The sequence below is a fragment of the Clinocottus analis genome, unplaced genomic scaffold (assembly GCF_023055335.1).
Source record: "Clinocottus analis isolate CAN_PGR_092001 unplaced genomic scaffold, fCliAna1.0.p SCAF_7, whole genome shotgun sequence".
Lineage (NCBI taxonomy): Eukaryota > Metazoa > Chordata > Actinopteri > Perciformes > Cottidae > Clinocottus > Clinocottus analis.
In genome coordinates this window covers 19040606-19057299 of record NW_027176229.1, presented here as the reverse complement: position 1 = coordinate 19057299, position 16694 = coordinate 19040606, and the positions used below count along the sequence as shown (strand labels likewise).

Sequence of the window (16694 nt, the reverse complement as noted above, 5' to 3'; positions counted from 1 at the left end):
TTGTCACTCAGCAGTGTCCAGTGGAATTAAATGCACCCTCTATTTAGATCAATTTCTTCCAAAATGTTCATAAATTTGGGAAATATCTGATATTCATCTGGTTATAAAGCATGCGGTCTGAAATAAAGGAGCTCTGAGGACTAAATAGTGCCATCGACTGGTTAAAATGGAGCAGTGCAGTGCTCAATGTAGTGGTTCATTGAACTTGACAGCAGTCGTCCTCAGCAGTGTGTCTATCCAGCTGTTAACAGCAGTACACAGGCCTTTGAAGTGATAGCCCATTTGAAGTGGAAGACACAATAGCTTAGCTCATACTCAAACTCTTTTCCACACATTAAATCATCTCAGATCACCAAAAAGCTATTTAAAAATGTTATGGTTGGCATTTGTATTTTTTTCCCCATCCCCCCCCACAAAATGTTCCCACCTTTAAATCAATGTAATAATTTGAAACTCCAAGCACTACAAGGGATGGGACCCTCTTTCATCCATTATTAACTGACACCCTGCCTGCATCCATCAATTTTACTGGTGTATTTGTTCTGGATCAATTGGCTCTTTGAAAATTAAAAGGTCAAAATTACACCGTGACATGCACGTTAACAAAGCCCCCAAAACCATTAGTTAGCCATTATCACAGGTTCAAATCTTAAAGGAGCAACATAAGACGAGCAGAGAATGAACATAGCGGCACACTAATACATATATGTAGTGGAGTAATGTTCACCCACGCAGAGCACAAAGTTGGTTTCGTCTTCTACACTGTTTTGTTGACAGGAGCCGGCAGCGCTTGCTTGTAGCATTGGTTAGCTCAGCCGCTCAGCACTGACCTCATACGGAGGTTAAAGTCTTGACCGATAGCGTCATCGTGGAAGCGTAGCACCTGCCCTCCTGTTCCCGCTCAGGTACACGCTGTTAACCCTATCGGCACGTTTGTCATATCGCGTTACCCGTTAGCACTGTCGCCACCATCTGCTATGAGCTGCCAACCCATGCGCTGGGGGCCAGCCATGTTGAGAGCGGCGAGAGGCAATCGAAATTCTCCCAAGTTCATATCATGACCTTTAACCCTTGCACGGTGTTCATTTTTTGTTACTCAGCAAGTGCTGTGGGTCTGTTGGACCCGGTGTATTTTGGGGGTTTTATTTCAACACAATCAAATAATTTTATGTTAAAATACGACATATGTTTTCTTCATCCCAATTAGAAGCGATATAAACAGCAAATATGGTGAGTTAGCCAGCTATCTGGGCTGAGCAGCTCGTTTTTAAAGACTGGATTCTTCTCTGACTTCACATACACAATTACATCTCAATCCTGTGTTGATGAAATGTCGATAACTTGTTGATTCTAACAGAAAAGAGTGTGAAAGAGATAATCTGCACTGAAATGGATGAATGCATACTTATCAGTGCTATCTAGTGCAGAAGTATAAATCATTTGTACTAGATAGAAGACAAGCCTGAAAACAGAACGCTGTGGAAAGACACAATGCCATTTTGTATGGAAAAGGAAGATGTGTTCACCAAAAGAAATTGGCTGTAACAGTTATTAGCTATGAAATTACTTTTATGAAAAGTTGGTGATTAGTGAGGCGCCTCAATCTTCGAATGAGTTTCAAGAAATGTACAGACATTTAGAGCTAAGAGAGAAACAACAACATCATTTGAGGCTGTATGGTTTGTTACCAAAAACAACAAATACCATCCCACTGTAGAAAACCTGTTTATTAGACAAATTATACACAGAAAGCTTTGCCACTTGTAACAGAGGCCCCAGTTTGTTCAGTTTTTGAATAATATGCAACACATACAACAAAATAGGCCTATATTAAATACTGTACATCATAAAGTTTTGAAAATTATCAAGTAAATCCTGTAGTTCTATGTATGAAATTAAAAATGTTAACAGATAGCGCAAGAGCAAGTTTGTGCATGCTTTCTTTTGAATCAACTTGCCACTGTTTGTTATTTAGCCAGCAAATAATAAAATGAACTCAGGATGACATGAGAAAAGCAAAGAGTTTGTGTTCATGTGTTTATGTTGACCATGGGCAGAACGAGGGAAAACCAAACGCAGTATTGTGACTGCTAAACTCAACGCTACAGCTCATCATGATATACTCTTCTTCTTCTGTTAAACAAAAATAGCATCAACATGTAAAATATACATTTTTTTTTATAATGTCTCTTTCATTTATACTAAATAAAACCTTTTAAATGTCTGTGTCCTATTTGTCATTCAATAGCCTAATATAAGAAAAGAATGCCTAAGAATGCTTGCTTCAAAACACTGTGGCTTGACTGAGTTCTCTACGCACAACATTTTGCGGTTTTAGTTCTTAAAGATAACAAACTGAAAACTTGTTCTAAACAACTAACATTAGCAATTATTAATACAGTGTTAGTGAAAAAGATTTGGTTCCATTTTACCGCCCGAGCCCCAATCCACAAAATATTCCTTTAATGCTCTTATTGTCCCCCATTCCAAAATGCACCTCAATGGTCTCATTTGAATTAATTGGCACTTAAAAAAAAACAAGTTATATAAACAGTACCCTTAACATTACAAATATGAAATAGAAGTATATTTCGGACTCGTCTCGTTAAAAGGCAGCAATTGGGTTCCAATGGCCGTTGACTCTTCGTGACATTCCCGTGACCTGAAATCACAGCCACTGATTTGCTGCTGTCAAAGGTTTCCAGTTCGCGGTGGAGTTTTGGGTTGGACTGGAAGTTGGGAGGGAGCAGCGAGCTCGTTGACATATAAGGTACTAAGGATGCTGTTGCAATGGCTTCTCCTCAACGCAAAATCAACCATTTCACCATTTGAACCTGATAAGGAGTGGATGATGAACTCGGACATGACCGTACAGAATGAGCTTTTATCTTTTAAACACCCAAACTATGGCAGTGCTATAATGAAGCAAAACAAAACAAATCAAAAGTAAAAGTTTGAATGACTTAATGATGCAAAACCAGAGACTACAGCACTCATTTAGCAGTTTTTCTAAGTTGGCTGAGGGAAAGAAACAAGTAGACAGCTCAGAACAATGTAATTTTTTTTAGTACTTCCTGACCAAAACACATTCCACGCATTAAAATCTTTTTTTTTTTTTCAAAAACAAAATTCAATAAAAGACATATAATAAGCATAAGCTTTTTTGAAGTCTTTCGGCTTGTCTTTTATGGTTTTTTTTTCTTCTGGAGGTTGATTTTTTTTGTATCATCCCTTTTACTATCCCTCTGAGAGTCTGAGTAGAGGATCCCACCTTGACTTGAAAAGCAGATAGCACAGTACAGGTGAGAAAAGAAAAGGTCAGATCTACATACAATCACTTACAGGTCTGTGGGCACTGGTACAGTGCAGTGGGGTTGACAACGGGTCTTTAATGTGCATCAAAGTGGTGAAAACCGTTTCAAGGTGATGCACCAAAATGGCAGAAATAGTTTAAGATCGACGCACCACACTGGTGACTCAGTGTCATATTGTTGCACTGTGATGGCATTTCAGCAGTTTGTTAGTCCTCAGTTTCCAGACGGATGCACCGTGATGGGGTCAGCGTGTGTTCAGTCTTAGGTTAAGTCAGGCCGCCGTTTAGACCCCAGAACACAAGTACATCCCCATGTGTTGGTGAAACAACACCAGAGAAGAGAAAATATCAGTATGGACTTCCGCAAAGTGAAAAGGCAGAGTAGAAGTGGAGATGTGGAATCTTCTGCTATTGACTGAGATGGAGCCTTTTCAAAACTACAAGGGGATGTTGTCTATTTTCCCAGGGCTATGGACAAAAACTACTACTATATACGCCTCCATAAAAAAAAAGAAAAGTGTGGGTCCCTTGAAGTTGTGTAATGGCCACCGGTCATCCGCCAATGGCAGCCGTGAAGCTCACAGGAATATAGACGTGTTTCCTGTGGTCAGGCTAGCATAAAGTAAACCCTTTCGAGGTGGGGTTGAGATAATACTAGTCAGGTAATTTCAGCAGATCTCCGTTACATGAGGGGGTCCTCATCTCGTCAAACAGAAGCAATAAAAAAAAGTCCCCTTTCGCACATTTCCCCCGAAAATAATCCCCCAAACAATCACAAGAACAACACTAAAGCAAAGATTCAAACCACCCCTTCCCTGTTCGCACCTCCCCAGCACGGCTTGCAGGAGGATACGGAACGGCCCAATAGACCTCCACCTCCTTCGTCTTCTCACATACAAAATGGACACCCCTGGAAACACCCAAGCAGAAACTGAAAACATAAAGATTCCTATTTACACATCTCTTTCCTCTGACTTTGAGCTTAGGCATAATGTATTTGTTCTACCATCCCATGACCGACGCTAGCCACCTTGCCTCCTTCTGCTCCTCCTCCTCTTCTTTCTCCTCCTCATCTTCCTCCTCCTCCGACTTCTTCTCTTCCTCCTGAACCAACCATATCCGAAGCAACCCCTCATATAGAGGTGCCCCTGTCTGGATCATTGCCATATCCAAAGTTGGGTCCTGGGCCTGTGGGCTGGTAGGGGATGGAGGACATTGTTTTGATGGGGCTGCGGAAGAAGCCACCGTTGGGGGCCCTCTGCCGGAAAGGGCCCACCCCGCCAGTCCGGTGGTCCTGGAGGACGCCGCCGCTACCGAAACCAGCAGAAAATCCAGCAGCGGCTTTGGCAGATAGGCTGCGGCTGAGGGTCTGGATCTGCTCGGGGATGAAGGTGGTGGTGGTTATGTGGGTGTTGCGGAAGTCGCTGATCTGCTCGAGTGCCTGGCGCGCGGCAGGCAGCGCATCCATATCAAGGGGTGTTAAATCGACGGAAGAGGTGGAGAACTGCTTGTGGGGGCTCTCATCCTCGGTGCACAAGCTGTTAACCCGGCGGTGTAGGTGTTCCAGGTCGATCTCCTTATCGTCCTGCAAGTGGGGAGGGGCAGGGGCAAGAGTAGGGCGGAGAGGAGAAAGCGGTGATGGGGAATGGTAGAAGGTAAGAAAGGGTTAATGCGAAGGGAGGCCAAATGGGAAGAATAGTCGGTGGGAACAAAGACGTTGGAAACGAAGGATGAGAAGAGGTGAAGAGAGGAGAGATATCCAGGGGTCCGTGTTTAAGGATGGAGGTGAAGGAAATGGAGGAAGAAAGAGAAGGACAGGATCGAAGAAAGTGGGCGATAGTGGAGAGAGGGAGAAAAGAAAAGAGAGAGAGGAGGTAAAGGAGTAGTGAAGGTGTAAATAGAGGAGTAAGGAAATGGAGAGGACAGTGAAGGAAACAGAATAGAGTGCGTGCAGAGAGGATATAGTTTTTGAAAAAGAGGAAATGATGGGGTGTATTTGTATTCAGAATCAGCAATAGGGATGTCATCCATCCATCCAGTATAAATGGATAGTAAGATAGATAATAGTGAAAGCAAGAGAAAGGGGGTTTGGGCAACGCAGGTGATGAAATTAAGAAATCATGATGGCAGGATGGCATGCATGTGGCCAAACACCAGTTTTGGCACAATCAAACATAAGGTTCAAGTTGAGGTAATTACAATAGTGAGAGGAAGAGTTGGAAAATAATACAAAACAGGTTTGGTGGTCACAGGGGACACATGGATGTGACAGGAAGCCGGGAGAGCAAAAAAGAAAGGAGGGAAGAGATGGAGGAAAGAGAAGCACACTCTGAGCTGGGGTCAGGATATTGAAAGAGAGAAACATACACACACTTCTACAAGGTCTTTAAGGGAGTGCAAATCATCTGGAATACACACAGAAAACACACCACCATCATGCTTTGTGCTCTGCGATTCCATAGTGCTTGGTCTATTGGTCTATTGTCCATATCATAACATTACACTACTTATACAACTTATACAGTATGAATGTTCAGCAATGCTTTTTGTAATTTATTTATTTACTCAATCTATTTACTTATTTATTATTCATTAATGGCATTCTGGCAAAAATTCACATTGAGATTGACATCTCATTTTCATGTGGATTTGTTTCTCCCTGGGCCACATACAATGTAGGATAACTTAAATCATACAACTTTTAACAGTCTTAACAACCTTAACATTTTTAAGACAAAGCACAAACATTAACTTAAGCTCAAATTCACTTACATCATATGTTAAATGACACTTATAATCACTATATTCAACTATAAATAACTTATCCACATAGTCTAAAGGATGGCAACACTCCGTGAGAGATGTTTCATGCTTTTACGGGACAGGGGACAGTGGTGCGAGGGAGCAATGAATGATGTGAGAGTACAGAGAGGAGAAGGCTGAGCTGAAAGGTGTTAGGTGCTGGAGAGAATTTCCAAAAGTACTAAAACAGTTGCATTGTCCACACACGTGTGGTAATGTGCCTCTCTGGCGTTATGGAGGGCGAGGGTCTCGGAGGTAGGTGGTGGAGAGTGTGAGGTGTCATATCGTTTTAGGTGTCTCATCTCACACTTCAGGGAAACGCTGTTTGGGAAACGTCAAACGGGGTTTTGTGAGGAGGGGAGTCACATCACCGGGGTAAAGACAGAATTACCTCAGTGTCCTTCGGGTCTGGAGGGGGCTCTGGACCTACTGTATGTAGCTCATGGGTAGAGGGGACCAACAGTGGTGCCCCCTGGGTGCCATCTAAGAAAGGGGCAGTGGGAGGAAGGAGAGGACGAGGGGGCGCTAGTGCTTGTCGCGACACTACCATACACACACTGAACGTTTGAGGGAGGGGGGTATCCAAAGGTTAGAGTCGGTAGCAAAGAAATGAAGGGAAGTGAAAGAGAAGAGTGAATCACAAATGGTCAGTCTGCTGTCAGCGAGAGGACACTAATGGGTAACTACCAGGAGTGATCGAAAAGGGACCAAGGCAAGGAAGAGTGGATGGTTTTTATGGAGAAGAGATGAAGAAGGGAGTTGAAGGGAGGTTTTCTCCACTATGTATTTCAACATAAGTTTGTCATTTACTGTGTAATGTAAAGGCCTTATTTTGGACCTCGAGTTCACACAGCTAAACATATTTTTGGCTTTCTTTTGTAATAATAGGTTTTGCAAAACTCTCTCTGTTACATAAAATAAATACTTCATTGAAGGCCTTTACTTGCATTCTGTACCTTTTGCAGAACATGTAACTGTCTGGTCAAAGATGATGCTTCTAGATAGAGAGGCAGCACCCTCTATTGGCAGGAAGGCCTCATTGCACACATAGTCAACTGGCAACATGCCAGGTATATAAAAAAAACAGTTACATTTGCATCCAGCAGAGAGCTTTGCTGTACTGTGAGCACCACAGTTTGAGCTCTGTCATTCCTCTTCACAAATTACCAATCATATATCTTCACATTTCCCCAACCGACATATCAGTTCTACCCTCTATTGTATGTATAACCTTGGGGTGGGAGGTGAGGTGGTGAAGGTGGTCATTCTCATTTTTGGGGTGAGCTTGGAGGGGTTGGGTTCGTAGGAGTGCTGCACGATCAGGGCGCAGGGGATGTCGCAGCATGCTGGGGGCTGGTAATGGGTGGCATTGGGGGCAGTGGTGTTGGCGGTGTTGGGGTTCTGGTTCTGGGTCTGACATCCCAGGGCAAGAGGGTGCTCGTTGGGGTTGTGAGGGCAAGCATCGGCAGCTTGCCTGGCAGATGGGCCATCTGCCTGCGTCTGGTGTGAGCGTGTGACGGGCATGTGGGTGTGTGTGGGTGTGTGTGTGTGTGTGTGTGTGTGTGGCAAAGAGGGACAGAAGGGGAGAGAGAGAGAGAGAGAAAAAGAGAGGTTGATGGGAGAGAGATGTGAAGTAATTCATATCAAGGTGTGTGCGTGTGCGTGTGCGTGTGTGTGTGTGTGTGTGTGTGTGTGTGTGTGTGTGTGTGTGCATGCAAGTCGAGTTGGAAGATTAAAACAAGCCAAAATACAAGAAAAGAAGCCAAATAGACACACAGGCAGACAAGCGGCAGACGGGCAGAGACAGAGAGGGATGAGTGACAGACAAGATCAGGCAGATGGAAGGATCGTAAGGTGGAGGAGAGAGAGAGAAGTCAATTGGAGAGACAGACGGGTGGGGGGTGAGCGAGAAGAAAGACACGGCAGTCAGTCAGCACACACAGTTAAGCAGGTCGCTCTGTGTTCGTGTCCTCAGAGAGACATTCACACAGTCGTTATATATACCTGGAAAGGGGAGATGTTTAAATGGCATTTTGTATTGCTCTCTCCCCCTTTCTCACTCTCTCTCTCTCCCCCTCGCCCGCTACACCCCTCAACACAGAGTACTTATCTACAAAAACACAACAAAAAAGGAAACATGAGAGCTTTGAGCCACAGGAACACAGATCATTATGTAGAGTTAGAACGAGTAGGCCGGCAATTCCCATCCAAACCAAAAACTTCCAAAGTAATTGGCCAGCTGTTTTAGGTGTACCAAAGGAGGTGATACACAAGGAAGTGGCCGCTCTTCTCATGCTAAATCTACATGGATTATATGAAATATCAGACAAGGTCAAAACCACAGACGTCACCATTATGGAAGAGTTCTGACAATGAACATTCTTTCAATTTTTATCAATATGCAGCGTTATAATTACACTCAGTTTTGAACTTTTGGACATATGGTTTATTCCAATGACAGAACTCTCTCATACAAACTCGTAGAACATATATATTTATATATAAATATACACTGTATATCGGGCAAATAGGGTAAAGCAATTCAGCCGCTCCTTTTATGAATGAAATGGGCCCAGACACTCATCTGGAAGTAGCTTGTCAAAAGGATCAAGATGCCAACATGTTGTCTGGCTTTCAAAGCGTTGATAAAAGCACCTTGATCCATTTGTCCTTACATATACAGTACTATCAATACAAGCATGCCCAGGCGTCGCCCACCCTGGCACCAACCCAAAATGAGTTCAAATGCTTGAGAGCACAGTGAAAGAGTAGAAATACGGCGGAAGATTACTCCTAATTGTGTGAAAAATGCATGTTGGGGGTTGTTCAGCATAATGGAAAGTGTAAGAACTGTCGTTCTCTGTCGTAGAAAAGATCCCAAGTTAGCTGGGATGACTTGGACACTTATTTTGTGTGCATTTTTTTGTCAAATGCTCTCAATTATGACACACAATTGGTGAAAGTCAACTCTGTGGAGAGATGAGAGTTTTTATGTTGGACTTATGAATGAAGCTTAACAAAAAAAAGTGACACGCAAACTGTTAACGTGAGAAGCAGCCTCATCGACAGCAATGTCAGCCATTCCACGACAATTAACAGAACCATAGCACAGACACACACAATGACGTAGAGCCCACAGTCAAATGCAGTTACCAGAGAATTACAGCAATGGATGTAAAGGCATGTATGGACATGTACAGTGTGGGATTAGGTATGTTTTAGTAAGATACACAGACACACAAACACTTTGAGTTTGCACGGTGGATTGTGGGTTTCCATGTATGCAGAAAGCATGTGTGTACGTGAGGATGCGTTTTTTTGGCCATACAATTTGATGGATGAACCAAGTCATGGTTTGTGCCAGTATGAACTCATTTTAAGGGAATTGGGTGCATCTTAAGTCAAGTGTGTGTCACTGGCTTCACGAGAACATGAGCTGAAACCCTCTAGGTAGGACTTATGAAGCATGTTTCAAACAAACTGCACATATACCTCGCATGAATGGGTTTCATGACATGGCGTATCGGACACAAACGTTTGAGCATTAACTGTATTGAAATGGTTGAGCATGCATGGAAGAGTACAAGCTCATTGGTGTGTGTGTGTGTCTGATGTGTGTCCCTACAAGAGCAGCCACAGTGGACTAGTTAATTTCATTCAACATCTGAGATAGGTGAGACTCAACTGATAACCTCAATGACATAACAGCACTCAGTAATTATTTTTACATTGGCACACTTGTTCATTTTAGGTTGAGCAAAGTTGGATCAGATAGTGTGCAAGTTATTGTCAAATATTCCATGTAACACTGTGGTTTCAGTGATTTCAGAAAATCAAAGGAATTCATTTTCACAGCGTGAAAGGTCCCGGCAAGCGTCTGGTCGTTCACAGCGGTCGTGGTCAAAAAACGTTTTGTATTTTCAGACTCACTTAGCCGTATGGTCATCAACGCTCTCCATGGTTGAAAGCCACATGACATTTAAAACCGTGTAGAAAACCTTCCCGGGACCTGTAGATAGCCAACCACTGCAACGCGGTCAGTGCGGCCCTGTTTGCATTGCACCTCGCCTGACCACAAAAGGTTTGACAAACTACATTAAAGTAGACCATTGAAAGTTGAGACTTCATGCCAAGTCTGCACTCATAATGAACAAACCCCTGGTGCCAATGAATTTTACAAAGCCAAGTTTTCTACACATAAAGAGTGGGTCACCGGGCTTTCCAACTTTATGTGAAGCTTGCAGAAATGCACGGGGAGATGCATGTTGTTGGCTCAGTGTGATGGTCTCAAGTGTAGTTTGCATTCACTGTGACAGCAAGACAGAGAGTTCCTGACATGAACCGAGAGTGAGGCGTCTAGTGGTGTTAATTAGAAGCTTTATGGTTTGTTTAACTTTATTAATTTAGGTTTAGGAAGTTGGATGACATTAAACACACTAGACTTACTCCATTGACCATGACTAAGGCCCAATTGCATGCAGAGGCAGAGTTTTTCCCAGTCGATAAAATGCAACATATGCAATTTATCTAATTAGCTGCTTTGAAGTTGACTTAAATTTGTCTTTCTTGCTTGGACATGCTGCAGTGGTCCCAGCTTGACTCTCTCCTCTTCTGTTCTCAGCAAAACCATCTTTGCAGCTGGTCGCCCATTTGGAAACATTCTGCACAGATGGTGATTTGAGATCTGAGTGTGGTATTCCCACAGTCTTTATATATACTATGAAAGGATGGTTTTAAGAAGAAGTAGAAAATAATACTTCCACCCATTGAAAAACTTTGATCAATGCAGTGTGTTCTAAGTTGAAGTGCAGTGGACTTTGCAGACAGTCTTAAGGCCAGTGTATGCTTGAAACAGACTCATTTGTACGACGTGCTGGCAAAAAAGTGTGTATGTTTGTCCCAAACAGCGGCACTCAAAGGGATGAAAAGCTCGCTGTCATAGGGATTGGTGCAACACAATGCTTACACAACACTTTGGGACAGTATCTCCTCAAAGGCATTCATGTTGCTGAACTCATTTGCACACACACAGTTTCTTGCCAGTCGAAAAAGGAGCAGCCGCAGGGGCTTTGTTTGAAGCACACCGACCCCCCCCTCTCAAAAACCTTGAGCTAAACCCAAAGACAACCAATCGGTCAATGCTTTGATAGGATGAAGGATACATGTCAAGGGTCAACTATCAAAAACAATCATGGCTGAGAGACTGAGCCAACTTCATTTTCACCATGGAAGCACGATGGGGCTATTCTAATGACGCACTCTTACTTTGTTCCTAATTTGGATCTCCTATTGCTTTGCTCCTTCTGCTACACCAATGCTTTGTTTTGATTTACTCTCAAATCAAATCTTACTCCCGGCTCTAGCACAAAAAGCAAAGTAACTTCAAAGCTATATCCACCTTTTATTGTCTTTTAATGAGGCAGTGGACTAAGAATAGTAACACTAATTGTATTATAATGTACACACATATGACGTTCGCCCTTTCACCTGAATGTGACTTTGACTTTAGGACTAATACTAACAGTGATTTACATGTATTGTTCCTGCATGAGGCCTTGAGATGCAAAACCTCAGCCACTACAAAGAGATTTAAAGACTATCACCGTTTAAATCCCTGCTGTCCCTCCTATTCACTGCTGCGCCGCCACTCCTGCGCTCAGTCAGGGGCTGATTCCAATGGCTGCTCTTCGTGGCTAATGAAGATGGCAGGGGGGCCAGCGTGTTTCCGTGTGTTGCAGCTGAACCACACTGTGCTTGACGTGACTTTGTGCCCGACCAGCGGTTCGGTGTCTTTGTGGCTGCTGGTTTGGCGGACATGCCTACTGATCTGAATGACAGATTAAAGCTGGTCGCTGAGCAGGGGGCAGGTGGACCTGGTGTGTCTGTCTGTGTGTGTGTGTGTGTGTGTGTGTGTGTGTGTGTGTGTGTGTGTGCTGCAGAAAAAAATATATTGTTGCCTGGTCTAAAACAAAATGGCATGAGTGAGCCTAGTGCCAATGTTGCAACATAGAATAAAACACATATTACAAACACACAGTGTGACCCAACATGCTGAACACATTTCTGGTCGTGTTTAGAGCAGCGACCTGGTTTCACCTGACCGGGGCTCAAAATTGATGATGGGGGGGGTCTGCATGCACAGTAAATATTGAATATGCATAACTTGATTTACCAAAGCAATTATACGGTGGAGGAATAAATCACGGCGGCAATATAAAAGAAACTAAATTAAGTTTAAGCAGATCGAACAGCAGTCAACCTGCTGTTGAGCATGTTGCTTTATTCTCACTGCGGTTTGTTGCCACTTTTATAGCGCATCATGCCAGATGCATGGGGGAACTTGCACATGGCAAATTGACTGAGAATGGAGGACTCTGCCTGCAGCTTTATCGCTCCTTCTTTTGTATTAAATTCTCTCACCCCACGAGGAAGTCCTTAAACTGATGAATGTACTCACGTGCAAGTGAAATGAAACAATTAAATGAATCAATGAACAACAAATCATTTGCCGCTGCTGAGCGGTTCGCGAGCCGTTGCTGGAGGTTTGCGGTAAACAAAGCTGTGCGAAACTTCCAATCAGTTAATCCGATATGCTTGTGCACACAACAGCGATCACAGCTGATGAGGCACATCAGTCAGGCCACAAAGCACCTATTTGCCTGCAACATCACACCCATATTCATTTAGTCTGAAGTATATTCCTGTCAAAGAAGGTCACCACCACTCAAGTCACACTAACGACTTCTTACGAGTCATCTCCAAAAGCTGGAGACTGTAGTGACGCAATAATGTGTGATGATACACTAGCGCTTGACCAAAAGCTGTTCATTTAATCATTTGGACCCGACGCTTCATAGAGTTTTCATATTGAAACTTTCCCCCCTAAATTACTTTCCAGATGAATGGTGTTATCGGCCTTTCATCATGAAAAGTAACCTGATCTGACACTAAATCATCCTGGGTAGAGCTACGATTTTCATTACCATCTTTTTTGTCATCTTCTTCTAATTTATTCTTGCTGGAACTTTAAATCAGCACGACACCACAGATTACAAAGATTAGCCAGGCTTCTCTAACTTGTTTCTGGTAGTCAGAATTGTGCACAGAGGTTCATTTAAACAGTCCTAATTGGTATAATGTTGTATATATTACCCAGTTAAAGCCCATTTTGGTAACGGGGCAACAATAGCTATAACTCCTAATATCTTCCGCCCCTAGACGGTAGATTGGTTTTAAGCACTGGAAGTTGAATGAGAGAGTTCGAGAACTATTCTACGTTAATTCTCCAAAGTCATTATCCACAAGTTAACCTTAACCGGCTTTTATCAAGTAGCTTCCTCGGAGGGGGAAAAGGCAATTGTTTGAAGCAGAAGTAATTTACCTGATGGCAAAAACATTTTCCGCGAAAATTAATCTGTACTGCTTCATGCCTCCGGCTAATTTGTAACCAACACACAAACAATTAACTCGAAACCAAAAGTGAAAATATTACTTCATAATTACATTTCCATCCGTTCATCAGAGGCATGTTTTGCATACCAAATGTGCTTCACTTTGCTGCAATTTCCCAGTTTCGATTAAAGGTATTGAGCTGAACTCCTCCATCCTCTGGGTTCTGGTAAACACAGCAGTCGGCGTGAGAGGTGACAACGCGGGGGCTGGAGCTCAAAGTTATATCGGAAGCCGCTACAAATCTTTGTTAAATTCCCTCTGTGGATAAAACAGCCACTGAAATACAGACGTCGCAACAACGGCTTAGATTCTGGGTGAAAATGGCCCGAGCTTTTGCGATCACAATGCATTAATGGCAGTGCAACTAAACAAGCGGCCGTTTTGTGTTTTTCTCCAAAGACGATCCCTGTCTTGTCGACGGCGGAGCAAACAAAGCTCAAATGACAACAAGACTGCAGGGTTTCTATGAGGGGGAAGACGTTGCCAGGGTCCCTTTGATTGTCAAACGGCATCCCTGCTGAGGTGATCAACCGCATATTGGCTGATTGGAAATTTTCACCCGGCGCTGCTGCTAATTTACGAGGTGGAGTGTTGCCACTGTTTTTGAAGAGAACGCGACGCTATGAACCTCCACGGTTGATGCTGGGAGTCAGTGTGTTTCCGACTGCCTCGGTCCAGCCACGGCGCAGCTCTCAAACGGGCCCTCGGGCTGTTTTTATACTCGGCCTTGAACCACTATCATCTTTTCTCCAAAACATTAACTTTTCAGAGAAATAAGGTTGATTACCCTGTTGACTTTGACACATGTGCCTCGTTTGAAATTAATTGACACCATCAAAATAGCATTAATAAAACATTAAACAAAGAGGTGAGAGCATGCAGTAGCAGAAGGCTGAATACATTATAGCGCCAATGCTAATAGAGTATATTTACCCGTTTCAATATATTTTGGTTATCTGAAATGTGAATGTGCACTATCAAGGTGTAAAGAGCAAGATTGTGTGGTTTCAATAGAAACAAGGTCTTGGACTGTAAAGAAATACAGCCATGATTCATTCAACGCTGTATTTCATTCACAGTCGAGGTGTTTAATGTGATTATGTGGATCTGGGATATGTTACCCAGTCAATTTTAATATTGCATCATATTTTAAGTTGAATATCTTATTTGGCATCAGTTTGAATGGCGATACTTACATCGACTAATGAGGACTAAAACGGGGGATTAAAATTAACACTCTTTACAAGTACTGCAAGTTAAGTTAACTCTTGGCAGATAATGCCTCCTTGGCTAATCATTTTGATAATTAGATGGTAAAACTTAACCGCGCAAAATATTCCGATTTTAAAACGGGGCAGGATGCTTTCCAAGCTGACAGTCTGTGAAGACCACGATTGTGGCTGAGAAAGGAACATTAACCCAATGTTGGTGTCCTGTTTGACCTTTCCTTCCAACAGAAGCACTGATTTATACGGGACTACGCAAAAGATCAATCCTTAAATCACCGGTGCTGGAATATGGCACCTCCAGGGTTTCTTTTGGAGAGAATATGTGCAAAAGCCTGACAAAGAATACAGCTCCAGTCTGTGCTATCAATGTTCTGTTGCTGCTGTTGCTTGTGTGGCACATTTAATTCAGAGGAAGTGACATTGGGAACATGAGAGTTTGTTTTTTTTTTTCCTCCGAAGGCTTTCAAAGCTTCCAGGCGCCATCATTGTCGTAACTCCTTCACAAGGGAGGCTTCGCTCATATCTCTCCTCCTCATGCGTGCCGACTGAGGAATTGGATTTTTTTCTTTCTTCTTTTTCAACTTTGCATCACTTGGCCGCAAAGTCTAGCCTCCTTATTTAGTGATTCCACACCCTTCTCGCCTCGAGACCTGAAAGTGAACTCATTATCCATCCAATCATTATCTATACACTTGTACTTTTTCTTTCTTTTTATCTATCTGTTACACTGCTAATTTCCCCTCTGACAAACATAAGCGAAGACCTGGGATATAGTATCTGCCCTCTACCTATCTCAAGTACAATTACTCAGCCACCCATCCATACCTCCTTGGAGGGGACCCTGGATCCCTTCCTCCGTGACCACCAGCTCTCCACCATAGCAATGAGGCAGGAGAGCACCACGCCGGCTGCCAGCACGCAGAAGACGCCGGCGAAGCTGTGGATGTCCAGGGCGTTGCCGTGTTGCCGCGTCTGGACCGAGCTGTAGAGGTCGCAGGGGCTGTCCTTGGGCCACCACTTGAGTTTCAGTAGGTCCATGTCACCGTTCTGCTGGAGCTCCAGGATTCTAGGATCAAGACAGGCGACGCAGTGAGAAAGCACATCGTACACACACTGACGCAGACGCGACACAAATCCTTGTCAAAGACTTCGAGAAGCGAGCGTACACGAAGGGACGCGTGGGTGCAGTGTGAATGAGACACATTCAGAAGTGTGCGCATATGTCTCGGGCATGGTCATGGATAGTGTCTTTACGCCATTACAATGATTAGTCAAGAACAATCATGGAGAATGAAAAATATTTGCACCACTGCATAAAACCAGACCACACTGCAGCTTTTACTGCAGTCGCCATAGCTCGCCTCTTCCATTGGAGGGCAGTGTTTGCCAGCTGAAACCTTCTCCGATCCCTGACAACCATATTGGGCTGTCAAACTCATTATGGCTAACATTAATATGTTTTGCAGCACAGCGCGAGAACACTGCCACAATGTCATTATGCAGCCTAGCTTTAGTCGCACGATTGATGGCTTCAGAGAGGATACAGCTCAGAGGTTGATGGGGTCCCTCTGTTAGCCTTCAGCTTATTATTTAACTGGGTCGTTCGTTTTGGTTTGGAGGAGAGCTGCAGACACACACAGACAGACAGGCTTATAGAGGCTCTGTTAGCATTCGGCTGGATATTTAACAAGCTATCTGGCGTGGAGGGGAGAGAGCCATGGGGAAAAGGGAGAGACAAAGAGGGAAAAGGCAATGTGGAAATATGTGTGTGTGCTTATACTTCCCTCACAGGCACGCACATACTGACACAGCAAACAAACAGATGCAAATAATCCCTCATAGATAGACAAAACCACCATGCTGCTTGACACCAACAGGGTGGATACACATTCAGGAAT

General features: G+C 43.5%; 1 protein-coding gene across 5 annotated transcripts in view; it reads right to left on the bottom strand.

The window, feature by feature from the left end:
* Nucleotides 1-1721: 1721 nt before the first annotated feature.
* Nucleotides 1722-16694, bottom strand: part of grid2 (glutamate receptor, ionotropic, delta 2) — a 398219-nt gene continuing 383246 nt past the window's right edge. The window contains exons 15-17 of one of the 5 annotated variants that reach the window (XM_068604769.1): nucleotides 15622-15862; nucleotides 7347-7615; nucleotides 4711-4898 (exon numbers count right to left, since the gene is read on the bottom strand). In XM_068604769.1, the coding sequence (XP_068460870.1) occupies nucleotides 4793-4898; nucleotides 7347-7615; nucleotides 15622-15862 (616 nt within the window). In that variant the 3' untranslated portion in view covers nucleotides 4711-4792. Of the gene's footprint in view, nucleotides 4899-6506; nucleotides 7616-8119; nucleotides 15447-15621; nucleotides 15863-16694 lie in introns of all 5 variants that reach the window. The other 4 variants (XR_011080199.1, XR_011080200.1, XR_011080201.1 and 1 more) reach the window with 4 other exon arrangements.